General features: G+C 31.1%; 2 protein-coding genes across 2 annotated transcripts in view; one reads left to right on the top strand and one right to left on the bottom strand.

Moving 5' to 3' along the window:
• LOC126890043 (ribonuclease P protein subunit p30) overlaps positions 1 to 14,126 on the bottom strand; it is a 108,839-nt gene that overhangs the window by 78,396 nt on the left and 16,317 nt on the right. Inside the window, exon 3 of the mRNA XM_050658874.1 lies at positions 1,004 to 1,072. Coding sequence (XP_050514831.1) covers positions 1,004 to 1,072 — 69 coding nt within the window. The remainder of the gene's footprint in view (positions 1 to 1,003; positions 1,073 to 14,126) is intronic.
• Positions 6,387 to 7,930, top strand: LOC126890044 (uncharacterized). The gene is made up of 2 exons (XM_050658875.1): positions 6,387 to 6,679; positions 6,771 to 7,930. The coding sequence occupies exons 1-2, from the start codon at positions 6,463 to 6,465 to the stop codon at positions 7,361 to 7,363; spliced, it is 810 nt and encodes a 269-aa protein (XP_050514832.1). The 5' UTR covers positions 6,387 to 6,462; the 3' UTR covers positions 7,364 to 7,930.

Genomic DNA, 14,126 nt, shown 5'->3' with positions numbered 1-14,126 from the left:
TTCCTTAAAGGTATAGGTAGAAGGCACAATGTAGAGCAAAAAAGTCTTATAACATTTTTTTCTAAATTGATCCGTTTGGCCAAAAAACGAAAATACATTTTGATATGCAAATTGAAGTCTGGCAACAACGCGAAACTAAAAAATCTAAAGATTAAAAAAGTAGGTTTGTAGGTCAGTTGCATCCGGTAGGAAAAATAATGTAAATATCAACCAAACCCACATCCATTATTTTGCAGGTAGGTACCTACGATATCAACAACCCCAAAAATCACACCTCAAAGTAAATAAACAAGGGGTTATTAGGTTAAATTTCCACAGTCACAGCAAGTTCTTCTAGGCTACGTTGCCATGTCATTCAAATTTATAAAAATAAAAATTTACTTATATGGAGAACAATGTAATTTTTTTCTTGGAAACGGTTAACTTAGAAAATTGTGTATTATATCCATGCCTTAAAGGAACGCACTATTTTCGGGGACACCCTGTATGTATTCTGAAATTGCCCTGATAAAATGTCGACGTTTTTCTCTGATCAACTCATTCTTTGTTGATACATTACTCAATGTCTCTGGTCGCGGCTTGTCATTCTTCGTCTGTCTTCCACTCATAAATTTTCGAGACCATTCCTTGGAATGGCCTCAAAACCATTTGGAGACCATTCTTCGAGACGTTGGATACGTAAAACCAAGACCGGCGATAACGGGCCTGCAATGGATGCACTTCAGGCGGGTGCCCTTGTTTTGGCTGGGGGGCGCCAAAATGAGCTTTTTCTGCTGGTGTTATACAAAATACTAAATAAAAACAAAACCGAAGGGCGCCTACACTAGTTCTTCAGGCGGGAACCTTATCTTCAGCGCCGGGACAGCGCAAAACAAGTGTTTTCATACACTACTTGCATTCACGTATGAATTTGCAGTATGTAGTTACAACAGTTGAAAAATAATTCTGAATTCACGAACTTAAAGCAAACTATTTAAGACATTTAAGGCTTTTTGATACTTACCGAGAGAGCTTGATTTGTTGTTGGGGCCGCTGCAACAATCTGGTACTTCCTGAAGTTAGGTGATTTAGTCTGTAAAGTGAGAAAATATTTGAAAATTTTACATTAAATGTAAATCTTTTCAAACTAAGTTCTTAATCCAGTAGTACAGAAAACGACAATAAATATCGTTCTCATACCACTAGATTGACAACAGATGGAAACTCTCTGGTTACTACCTCCGCGACTTTCAAAAATTATAAGCCATACGGGTGCCGAGACGAACATTAAGATGAGGGAATTTTAAATAATTCACGTCCCATCTGCTCAGCGTGGTAAAGTTCCAACGAGAAGGTTTCCTAAGTACTCCACAAAAGAGTAAATGAATTAAAAATGTGTATACGTTTATACAGATGTCGCTACGATATCCCTGACATTTCTTTCTTTGCAATCTGGGAAGGCACAGATGAGGTACCTGGTTGAATCGGAGAGAAGAGGATATGGGACTACTGACGATGGGGCAAAAAACCGGTATAGACTCTTCCTTACTCTCCGATTTAACTAGAGTATAATGCTGCTGCATTTTCAGGTTGCAAAGCAATTGAAAATGTTTATACATTTGTAAATATTTTTTGTTATTTCCTCTTTAAAAATATTATGATATTTAAAATATATAATAAATATTTTTTTAAATGATGAAATTATTTTGTTCGTTAAGACTCATGGTAGGGGAGCCCAAGAGGGGATTTCGCGCGCTATAGATAGAATTGAATAGAAATATTAGGGGAGCGCATATAGATTTTCACTTCCAAAAAAATCAAACAAGATAGAACTTTTTGTAATTTCATTACGAAATGTTTAATAAACAACATATCAAAAAGTTCTACTTTTTGCGCAAAGTGGGTGCTTCATTTTTTATTAAACAAATGAACTACGAAATTAGATGTTTTTTTTAAATAACTCCGAAAATACAAATTTTAGAAAAAACTGACTTGACCATTGATAAATTCAGAAAATTTTACAAAAAAAACCTTATATAAAGAATTTTCTAAAATTAAATCTGTATCTTCTATAATTTTTTATTTATAATAACGCTAAAGTCACCCTTCTCACAAACATTGGCGCACTGTAAACTAACGTACGGCGAAGTGCACCGTTGAATTATTTTAATGTAGTTCTTTAAGTAATGGAATAATTGAAATTTTACAAATTGACCATGAAAGAAGAATAATTAAGCTATCTTATGGTTATAATAGAAAGAAATAAAATGTATGGGCATAAGTACGGTGTGGGCGGAAAGTGAGCCTTACATGAATTTTGTTTAAAAATGATTTAAAAATGTGTAACTAATACAATTTTTCTTATCAAACTTTCAATTTTGCACAACTTACCTTTCAAGCTCCTTACTAAATGATGTTTTATTCAAAAAAAATCTCAAAAATTTAATTCAAATGATATGAAGTCTCAAAAAATGTAATTTTTGAAATCTTCGTAGTTTTATAGAATTACCACCACTTTAAGACGGTATGACTCAAGTTTGAACAGATCTCTTACAGTTTTATAAGTGCTTTTTTAAAGCTTAGAATGTAATCTTTAAAATGCACTAAATTATTTTACTTTAGAAATGAAATAAACTATTTCGTTTTAAGAAAATTAAGAAAGATAACAAAAATGTAATACAAAAACCGAAAATTACCAGCTAAAAAAATGTTTATACAAAGTGATCAAAACTTTTTTCTGTAAAACTTACCTAAAATACATTTAATAATAAGCTTCAACAATAATAAATGTTCAGGAAAAAAAATTTTTTTAGCTGTTATACAGTATGTCTACGTAACTTGGAACATATTGATAACTTTTGTATTATCAGTTCTACGAAAAAAAGTTATTCCTTATAAAATACTCTGCATCGTATATAATCTAAAATGCAATCATCAAATATCAAATTTAATTATTGTTATACGTAGTCCAGAAAGCCACTGCGCATCCGCTAGGAAAAATATTCTAATTCGGATTTTTTGCACAATCTTACTCAAAAAGGACTCCTTTTAACAAATTTGCATGTTGCCAGGACCAAAAGGTCAAAAATTTTTTAAACGTTTTTTTTTTGTTTTTTTCCTAAAATTATTTTTTTTGCATGAAAAAAAGTTTTTTTAGGTTTTTTGGATCATTCCAAACAGAAAAGGTCTTTAGTGACTTTTCTCTAAAAATGATAGTTTTTGACATATCAGCGATTAAATATTGAAAAATTGCGAAATCGGCCATTTTTAACCCTCAAAAACTATGTGAAAAACTTAAAATTTTATGTTGCCAAGGTAGGTAGATATTCTTTAAACATCGATTGATGAAATCCCGAAGAGTTTTTTGCAATACAATATTCAAAACTTCTTTGTTTTTTAATTGCTAATCAAGCGTGCGCGACACTATTTTCCACCGACAGTATGGTGCAAATGAAAGGAATAAATTCGTTATTTCGTAAACGGGCGACTTTAAGGAAAAATCCCGAAACAGGTCGATTTTTATTTTTAAGTTATGATATTGTGGCATATATGGTATACTAGTGACGTCATCCGTCTGGGCGTGATGACGTAATCGATGATTTTTTTAAATGAGAATAGGGGTCGTGTGGTAGCTCATTTGAAAGGTTCTTCAATTCTTTATTCAGTAATGTAAACATTTACATAATTATTTTTACAGGGTGTCCTTCTACTTCTTTTTTTGTCAAATAATTTAATTTAATAAAAATTTTTTGGACACCCTGTATAAATAATTATGTAAATGTTTATATTACTGAATAGAGATTTGAAGAACTTTTCAAATGAGCTAGCACACGACCCCTATTCTCATTTAAAAAAATCATCGATTACGTCATCACGCCCAGATGGATGACGTCACTAGTATACCATATATGTCACAATATCATAAATTAAAAATAAAAATCGACCTGTTTCGGGATTTTTCCTTAAAGTCGCCGGTTTATGAAATAACGAATTTATTCCTTTCATTTGCACCATACTGTCGGTGGAAAATAGTGTCGCGCACGCTTGATTAGCAATTAAAAAACAAAGGAGTTTTGAATATTGTATTGCAAAAAACTCTTCAGGATTTCATCAATCATGTTTAAAGAATATCTACCTACCTTGGCAACATTGAAATTTTCAGTTTTTCACATAGTTTTTGAGGGTTAAAAATGACCGATTTCGCAATTTTTCAATTTTTTTAATCGTTTATATGTCAAAAACTATCATTTTTAGAGAAAAGTCACTAAAGACCTTTTCTGTTTGGAATGATCCAAGAAACCTAAAAAAACTTTTTTCCATGCAAAAAAAATAATTTTAGGAAAAAAAAATACATTTAAAAAATTTTTGACCACCTTTTGGTCCTGGCAACATGCGAATTTGATAAAAGGAATCCTTTTTGAGTAAGATTGTGCAAAAAATCCGAATAAGAATATTTTTCCTAGCGGATGCGCAGTGGCTTTCTGGACTAACGAGGTATGTCAAAAAATATGAATTTCAATCAAGAGTAAAGTACCTTTACATTTTACAATATCGAAAATTGTTATTAAGAAAAGTTGTTTGGAATTAAAAAATTTTATGTTTTAGTGTTCAATTACATCCTTCTAATTAAAATATTGTGAATAATAAAGACACTTAACTCTTACGAACAATTCATATTTTTTACATACCTCGTATAAAATTAAAAAAGTTTGATATCTGATGGTTGTATCTTAGATTTTAGACCAGGGAGAGCATTTTATGAAGAATAACTTTTTTTCGTAAAAGTGATAATAAAATAGTTATCATAATTGTAATAAAATGATGATGAGTATCCGTAATTTGAGAAAAAATTGAAATTTTTTTTTCGATTAGAATGATGTAATTGTATATTTAGACATAGTTTCTAATTTCAAACAGCTTCTCATAATAGCATTTTTTGATATTCTGGAATATAAAGGTACTTTACTCTTTAACGAAATTCATATTTTTGACATAACTCATATAAAATTTATGAAATTTGATATCTGACAGTTGAGTTTTAGATTTTTGACTATCCAGAGCATTTTATTAAGAATAACTTTTTTTCGTAAAATTGATAATAAAAAAGTTTTCCATGTGGTTCCTAGCTACGCGGACAGACTGTATAAGAGCTTCTGTATAAGAATTTTCAAATTGCAATGCCATATTCGGATTCAGCATAATCAAAAACAAAATAGAAACATATTTGATCAAAGTAAAATGATGAATTAAACGATATTTTTAAAACTATTTATACAAAGCAATTGTTATTGTTTAAACAATTAATAAACAATTAGCGGCCAAATCTGCTAGTAGAACTTTTTACTTTAACATGTATATAAACTAACAAAAAAGTTTTAGAAAAATATAAGCTTGTTTGAATTTTTCCGAAACAATGCATGTTTTCGTTCTAATTGCACTCCCCTATGCAATTAGTGCAATGCAATTAGGGGAATCTGCAGGAACCCCTATTTCTTATTACAGATTTAAGATTACGTAAAAGAAGAAACCTATATTCGAGATATTTTTTCGGATTATGGGTAGATGGCGCTATAATCGGAAAAAACTATTTTTGGAAATGGAAAATTAAATGAAAAATGGAAAATCCTCACCAAAATGAAAAACTTAACTTTTTTTAGTTTTAGGACCTAAGCTTCACAACCCAATAGGTCCTTATGACTATTTATTAACTGCAAATTTAGCATCCGAATCTCCCCTACTATCAGCGCCGGTTTAACCAGGGGTCTTTTGGGTGCTGTAGCACCGGGCGGTTGAAGGTTCTAGGGCGGTACGCGCGAAGCGCGTGCTGTTCCGAAATTATATGATTATGGTAAAATAAAATTTGCATACAAATCAACATGATATAATAATAAAAATTTTTCTGTTTTATCATTAACTTGAAAACTTAACAATTATTAACGTCGACGTACCTATATGGTTTATGCACTGTGTTCAGTTTATGTTATCTAAATGTAAGATAACGTACAAACATGCCGCGCGCCCTAAAATTATATCATTCTACAGCGTTTAAGAATAATGTGCGAACACCGCAAAATACACGTTTGGGTTGGCACACGGCCTGACGGGCGCCGGCCGGCGCGCCGCGCCGAAATAATAAAACAGAAACTGCTTACTACTTGAACACTTGAACCAGAAAATAATAAGGCGTAGGTCGGTAGAATTGATTATATAGTAAAATTTGTTCTATTCTATTAATACAGACCAGGCAGTTGTATAAATACGAGTAGAAATAGAAATACCTACAAACGTACAACTAAACTAAGGTAAGATGTTTGACTTACATTTGAAACTGTATAGGTAATTATAATTTGTAAATTAAACATTAATATAATCAATATTCAATAGGAAAATATGGAAGGGCGGAAAAAACCTGGATCTTTCTGGCGTAAAAGGAAACAAGAAAAGCAAGAAAGATAAAATAAAATTTTGAAAGGTATACCCAAAATGACAGAATTTTTTACACCTGATGGAAATCAAGAAGACGACACTACAAATATTTCCCAACCCGGTAGTAGTTCTAGTGCTACTAGTGATAAATATATTCATATTCAACCACATGAACTTATTTTGGAGACTTCAGAATTAGTGCCAGAGCCAGAGCATTTAGTATCACCTGTTTCAAAAGTATTAGAATATGAAAAAGCAACCACCAGTAACTCGGGTAAGGCTAAAATGCAAAAAGATAACGGTGCCTTTACAAATGGTAAATAAAACAGGACAATGACAAATAATTTTTTTTTATTTCTTTTCAGATCCAAAACAGGATTTACTTAATTTTAAAGATCCGGCACTTTGGCAAGATTCCCATAATTATGCAGAAATGATTCTAGAAAAATGGGTCAAACAGAATCTTACAGATATGGACTTTTTAATGTCAAAAAGAAATTTCGGGGAACAACACAGGTATGCCGGTAAGCAAGATTGGGCAATTTACTCCGAGAGCACTGGCAATATATGTTGTCTTTATTGTGTATTATTTGGAAATAAAAAGAACCAATTTAAAACAGGATTTTCATTATGGAATAAAAGTAAGGAAAGATTAGACGAACATGAAAGATCCAATGATCATATAGATAATCTGAAAATGTATATGACTCGCTTATTAAAGCAAGGAAGAGTTAATGTAGAACTTGAAAAGGAAATTAGCACTGCGAAAGAATATTGGGTGAAAGTACTAGAAAGAATCATAAGTGTAATAAAGTTTCTGGCTACCAGGGAATTGGCATTTAGAGGTACTCATGAAAGAATTGGCGAAAAACGGAATGGAAACTACTTAGGTTTACTGGAACTATTGTCAGAATACGATCCATTTTTGAAAGATCATATTAATAAACGAGCAAATTGAGGTAAGGGCAAAACGTCATATCTATCAAAAGATATATGTAACGAATTACTGAATATTTTATCCAATCGAGTCATTGATGAAATTGTTAGACAAATTAAGGCAAACAAATACTATTCTATAAGTGTAGATTCAACACCTGACATAACACACCATGACCAACTTACAGTGATTTTGAGATATTGTGACAATAAAGGGAATCCCGTGGAAAGATTCGTGGGATTTTATAAAAACACTGGGGATAGCTCACAACAACTTGAGGTAACAGTTATTGGGATGTTAGAGTCTTTGAAATTAGATATTAAGAACTGTAGAGGCCAGTCTTACGACAATGCCAGTAATATGAGTGGAAAGTATTCTGGTTTGCAAGCGCGTATTAAAGCTTACAATTATTTAGCTCTCTTTGTGCCGTGTGCTGCTCACTCTTTAAATTTGGTTGTCCAAAATGCAGCAGATTGTTGTTTGGAAGCAACATCTTTTTTTATGTTGGTACAAGCTATCTACAATTTTTTCTCCGTGTCTACACATAGGTGGGAGTTATTGTCTCGTACAATAAAGGATTCGGCTGAGTCGGGGAAGACACTGTTTCCTAAGAGAGTGAATACAACCCGTTGGTCTTCTCGTTTTAATGCCGTAAAAACGTTAAAAAGCAATTACGGTTTGATTAAAACATGTTTGATTGGAATATTAACGGATATAAATGAGAAAAACATAGTAAGAGTTGAAGGAGCTTCTCTATCGGAAAAACTTGATTTGTTGGAAAACGGAATAATTTTATCATTTTGGCTTGACGTTTTGCAAAGGGTTAATGAAGTGAATAAATCAGTACAAAAGGAAAATATGGATTTAAGCACAACCGCTCATGTGTTATCATCTTTAGCAGATTACTTTGATTTCTTACGTGATCGTTTTGATCACTACGAGGCCTTAGGAATGTTGTTAACAGGGAACGAAAATTATGCTGAGAAGAGGATTATCAAAAAAAATTGCAATTAGGAGAAATGAACTCGGAGGCAAGCTTAAGCCAAAAAGAAAAAATGCGAACACAATGTTATGTTTGTATAATAGACAATCTTAAGTCGGAGATTATTCGCCGATCTGATAGTTATAAATCTTGTTCAAGAGCATTTGAATTTTTGTTTAAACTAAAAGCTACGGAAGATGAAGATATTTTCAGATCGGCAACTGAATTACAACAAAACTACAAGGAGGATTTGGACGAGTATTTTCCCCAAGAATGTGTTCATTTAAATAATTTGTTAACGTCTCTTCCCCAATTAAAAATAGACACTCCTTTAGAATTGGTACAGGCTTTATACGAAAATAAATTAATATCTTCATTTCCAAACGTTAATATGTGCCTGCGTATTTTTTTCTCCATAATGGTCGCAAATGCAAGTGGCGAACGCTCTCTTTCGACACTAAAAAGGGTAAAGACCTACTTAAGAAATGCAATTTCCCAAGAAAATTTGAACTCCTTAGCAGTCTTATCCATTAACGAGGACCTGCTAAATGAATTAAATATAACTGATCATCGAAAACTTCGCTTCAGTAAAATCAAGAAAACAAGCTTTTCAATAGTAAAGGTATTTGCTTACCTCCTGATGTTACCTGTTTGAATGTTATTAAGTAAATTTTTATTTTACTTTGTGAAATTCGCCCTTAATTTTTTCCTTGTATATTGTTAGTTTTCATTTAAGTTTGAAACCAAAAAAAGTTGTAATTTTTTTTTATTTTAATAAACTTGTATTCAAAATATGTTTTGTTGAATTGAAATAAAGTTAAGACATATTTTTGACCCTGGGCGCGGCATCCGTATCAGCACCGGGCGGCAGACTGTGTTAAACCGGCACTGCCTACTATAATAGACAAAAGTTAAGGTTAAATTGGAAAGAAATAAAAATAACAAAAATTGAATAGTAGATTTGAATAAAGCGCTAAGTAAGACAAAGAAAAAAATTCAATAAAGGACAAAATCCATTAATTTAAACATTTATGAATGAAAATTTGATCAAACTGTAGTTCTCCTTCCATAGGTATATCCTGAGCAACATAGCTCCAATTTGTTACGGCTATTCTTTTTATATCAACTATCAACCCATCTCATCTGTGGTCTTCCTCTTGGTCGTTTACTTTCATCAGGTGTCTAATGTTGTACTGTGGTATTCCAACGTTGGTATTTTTGTCTAGCAGTGTGGCCTGCGAAGCTCCATTTGAGTTTGGCTATTTTTGTTGTTATATCCTCAACTTTTGTTTTTGATCTTAACCAGTCGTTTCCCTTTTAATCTGACAGACGTATACCTAACATTGCTCTTTCCATTTCTCTTTCTATTGTGGCTAGTTTATTCATATTTGCCTTGTTAGGGTCCAGATTTGACATCCATATATCATGATAGGAAGGATGCACTGATTGAATACTTTGCTCCTCAAGTAACATATGTCCCTAACATTTTCGGAAAATTTTATATTCAATAGTATTATTGGTAGGAAGTATTTGATTAAGTTACCATTGGAAGCCAAAGTTAGTAAACAACTTAAACTGTGTAAACAATGTCAGTTTTGACAAATACGGTTCGTAAAGATGTCGTACAAACTTATTTTTTTTTTTTTTTCTTTGGAGTTGTATGACTACGGGCCCTTCAAAGCTCATTCGCCGATTCACCAATTTTGCTCATTTATTTTACAATAATATTTTCCTATACTTATCTACTCAACATTTTCTATCCTACTTATTCTACATACTTTATAAGGAATGACCACTGATCAGTGGAAATACCACATCAGGCAAAAACACAGTTTTACTTATATATTGTAATAGATTTTAATTTCGGTCTTTACGTTAGTTAGTTTATAATTTGATTTTTATATTTTTAATATGTTCTATAAATAATTGCATTAATTCTGTATTATTAATTTGTGATAATATATATGTTAAATTTATTAGGTGTGTTATATTTTTACAACTGTATAATTTACTTATAAGCATATTTATTTTTATTTGTATTAGAGGGCAATTTAAAATCATATGTTCAGCATCACCTATTTCTCCACATTGACAATATGGATTGTCTCTTAAATGAATTTTATGTAGATATGTTGGAATCAATGCATGGTTAAATCTTAACCGGCATATTTGTCTCACTGCGTATTTTGGAAGAGTTGTCATTGCAAACCATGGTCTTGATGGTATTGTACATTGGATTTCTTTATAGTACATACCTTTTTTAATTTCCCCAAATTCTTTGCTCCAGATTGTTTTATATATATATTAGTGCTAATATTTTTAATTTCTTCAGGTGTACATTTGTAGTCAATATATATCCCTTCTTTTAGAGCCTGCTTAGCTAAGGAATCCACCAGTTCATTACCCATAATTCCGCTGTGTCCTTTGACCCACATTAACCGTATTTTTTTTAAATCTGTATTTAATTTGTTAATATTTTTGATTATTTCCAAAATAATATAATTTACTTTGGAAGTTATCTTCAGGTGCTTTATTTTTGACAAAGCGCTTTTACTGTCACTTATTATAACAATTTCTGAATTTGTGACAATATGTTGACAATACTTCAAGGCTTCTAGTATACCTATTAACTCCGCCGAATATATGTTTGTGTTTATATTTAATTTTACCATTTTTTTATACTTAACTTGTGGATCATATATTGCACAGGCTGTTCCTTCCTTGTTTTTGGATGCGTCTGTATAAATTTGATATGAATTGGGTACTAATTCTTTTACATCTGTTTCAAACATTAGATTTCTTATTTGATTTGGATATTTCGAATAATCTCGAAGGAAATTTATATCTATTTTCATCGTTTCTTCGAATTTATAGGTATAGCTTAGGTTTATTGATGTAGTGTGAATATTTTCCTTGTACTTAGCCAATTGTCTATAGCATTCTGCAATACAAGGTGATTTCTTTTTTTGCCAGTATTTATTCATTAAATCTTGTATTGACAATCGATGAATTTTTTCAATTATATTGGATTCTTTATGAAGTAATTTAATTAAAAATTGACTGCCTAGTTTGCATCTTCTTATTGTCATAGGCATTTCAGAACACTCTATAAATAAATTATTTATTGGAGTAGACTTTAGAGCGCCTAAACACAGTCTTAAACATTTGTTCACAACGACTTCAATTTTTTGTAGATAACAGTTGGCTGCGTCCGCATAAAATACTGATCCATAATCTATTATTGCTCTTATATAAGCTCTATAGACCAAAAGAGAGAGATTGGGATCTGCTCCCCATGTGGAATGTGAAACTGCTCGTAAGATATTTACTCCTTTTTCTGTTTTCCTAATTATATTTTCTATTTGTTCTTTCCATAGAAGTTTTTGATCCAAAATGACACCGAGGTGTTTTACAGATTTTTGTACCGGAAAATTTATATTATTTAATTTTATTTCTACTGGGACATTTTTCCTTTGTCTAGTAAATAGACAGGCTTGAGTTTTATCTTTAGATAATGTAAGTCCATTTTTAAATGCCCAGTTACTAATTGTTATGTAGTTATCATTGATATTTTTGATTCCTTGATTAATTTCAGTTTGATCTTGATAAATTACCACATCGTCTGCAAATTGTATAATTTTTGAAAATTTTGCTGTTTTTTCTAAATCATGTGTAGGTACAATACATAAGGTACAATACTGGACTTAATATGCCTCCTTGTGGTAATCCATATCTAGCAATTTGAGGTCCTAACAGGTTATTGTTGATGTTTAGGAATATTTTTCTGTTGGAATACATCTTAATTATTTTTTTATTAAAACTTTCCGGAAGACCAATTAGTGACATTTTGTTATATAGAATACTAAGATTGACATTATCGTATGCTCCTTCTATGTCCATAAATAAAGCTGTAACAGACTTATTTTCAGTAAAACTAAGATTAATATCTGTTACTAGATGACCTATGTTTTCTGTGGTAGAATATCCTCTTCTAAATCCGAATTGTGAAGCCGGTATCTTTTCATTAGATTCTAACCATTTCTCCAATCTCCACTTTACCATTCTTTCAAATGTTTTACTAATACAAGATCCTAACGAGATTCCTCGATATGATTCTTGTAATTCTGGATTTTTGTATGGTTTTAGAAAGGGTAAAACTATAAACTCTCTCCAACTTGATGGATAACATTCGGTATTCCATATTTTATTCTAAATTGCCAGTAGCATATTCTTAGCCCCTTCTCCCAATTTACTTATCATGATATATTGAACATCATCAAGTCCTGGAGCTGTGTTTTTGTTTATTTTTATACTCGCTTCTAATTCATTCATAGTAAATGATTTTACTAAATAATGTTCTTCTACATTAGTCGAGTATATGATATTTTGAGCAGGACCCGGTTGACAAATTTTATTAAAAAAATTTATTATCCAATCTCCTTCCATAACTGAACTTATGGGTGGTTTATAGGCATTATTTAACATTCGTATTTGACTCCAAATGGTTTTAATATTTGTGTTTCTATTTAAAGAGACACAAAATTCTCTCCACGCTTTTCTTTTACTTTGTTTTATTATTTTTTTAGTAATAGCTGTGCATTTGTTGTAGTTAATGTAATTTTCAATTGTTCCTTGTTTTTTATACTGTTTAAGTGCTAATTGTTGTTGCTTTATTGCTCTACTGCACTCTGGATTCCACCAATTCTTATTAAATTTTGCGTGAAACGATTTTTTCTTCTCTGGAACAGTAATTTTAATACATTTTTTAAATTCTTCAATAAAGGTATGGTAGTCATTATTATTTTTATTAATTTCAGCATATTGTTCCATAAGAGAAGAAAAAAGCGTCCAATCTGCATTCTCTATATTCCATTTTTTTCTAGTATAATTAATATTATTAACGTTATAATTCAAATTTATCTTCATTAAAATTACATAATGATTTGAACCTAATGTCGTATCATCCACGTCCCAGTCAAATAAATGAGCAACATCGGCTGTAGAAATAGTAATATCTATTGCCAACTTATTAATACTTCCCGGTCTAGACAAAATAGTTTGTTTACCATTATTTAAATATATTAAATTGCATTCATCAATGGCCTCTAATAAATTTTTCCCCAAACGATCCGTAGTACTACAACCCCAAGCAACGTTATGACAATTAAAATCACCACCTACCAAAAATGGTTTTTTCAAACTACCAAAAAAATTTTTCCAATCATTCTGTGAAATACTTAATCCAGGTTTAACATATATTGAGTATAAGTTTATTGTTTTTCCTGAAGGTAATCGGACAGCTATGCTAATAGTCATTACATTATTTATTTTATGATATAATGGAGTTGGAGAAACAGCCAAACCGCTTTTAAGCAGCAAGACCACTCCTCCATATCCATCATGTCTGTCTTCTCTATATATATTATATCCTGAAAAATGAATATTCATATTTCTTTTAAACCAAGTTTCCGATAAAAAACAAATAGAAATATTTTGATCAAAAAGATACCTTTCTAAAGTACCTTTGTTTGCTAAAACAGACCTACCGTTCCATTGCAACATATTAATATTAGCCATTAGTGTTATTTATTACTTTCTCTATATTATTTTTTAAAGCTGCTAATGTTTCTATGTCCATAGTATAACTTAATTGATATAATTTAGTTTTTATAAAATCTAATATATTTTCACAAAAATTTTTACTGTCCATTTGTAAATTATCACTATTATTGTGATAATCAGGTATATTATGGTAGTTTGAAAAAACCGGTTGTGACTGTACATTGGGATTACGTAATATTT

Source organism: Diabrotica virgifera, chromosome 8, assembly GCF_917563875.1.
Source record: "Diabrotica virgifera virgifera chromosome 8, PGI_DIABVI_V3a".
Classification (NCBI taxonomy): domain Eukaryota; kingdom Metazoa; phylum Arthropoda; class Insecta; order Coleoptera; family Chrysomelidae; genus Diabrotica; species Diabrotica virgifera.
The sequence above is the reverse complement of the archived record's forward strand: the minus strand, read 5'-3'. Positions and strand labels throughout refer to the sequence as shown.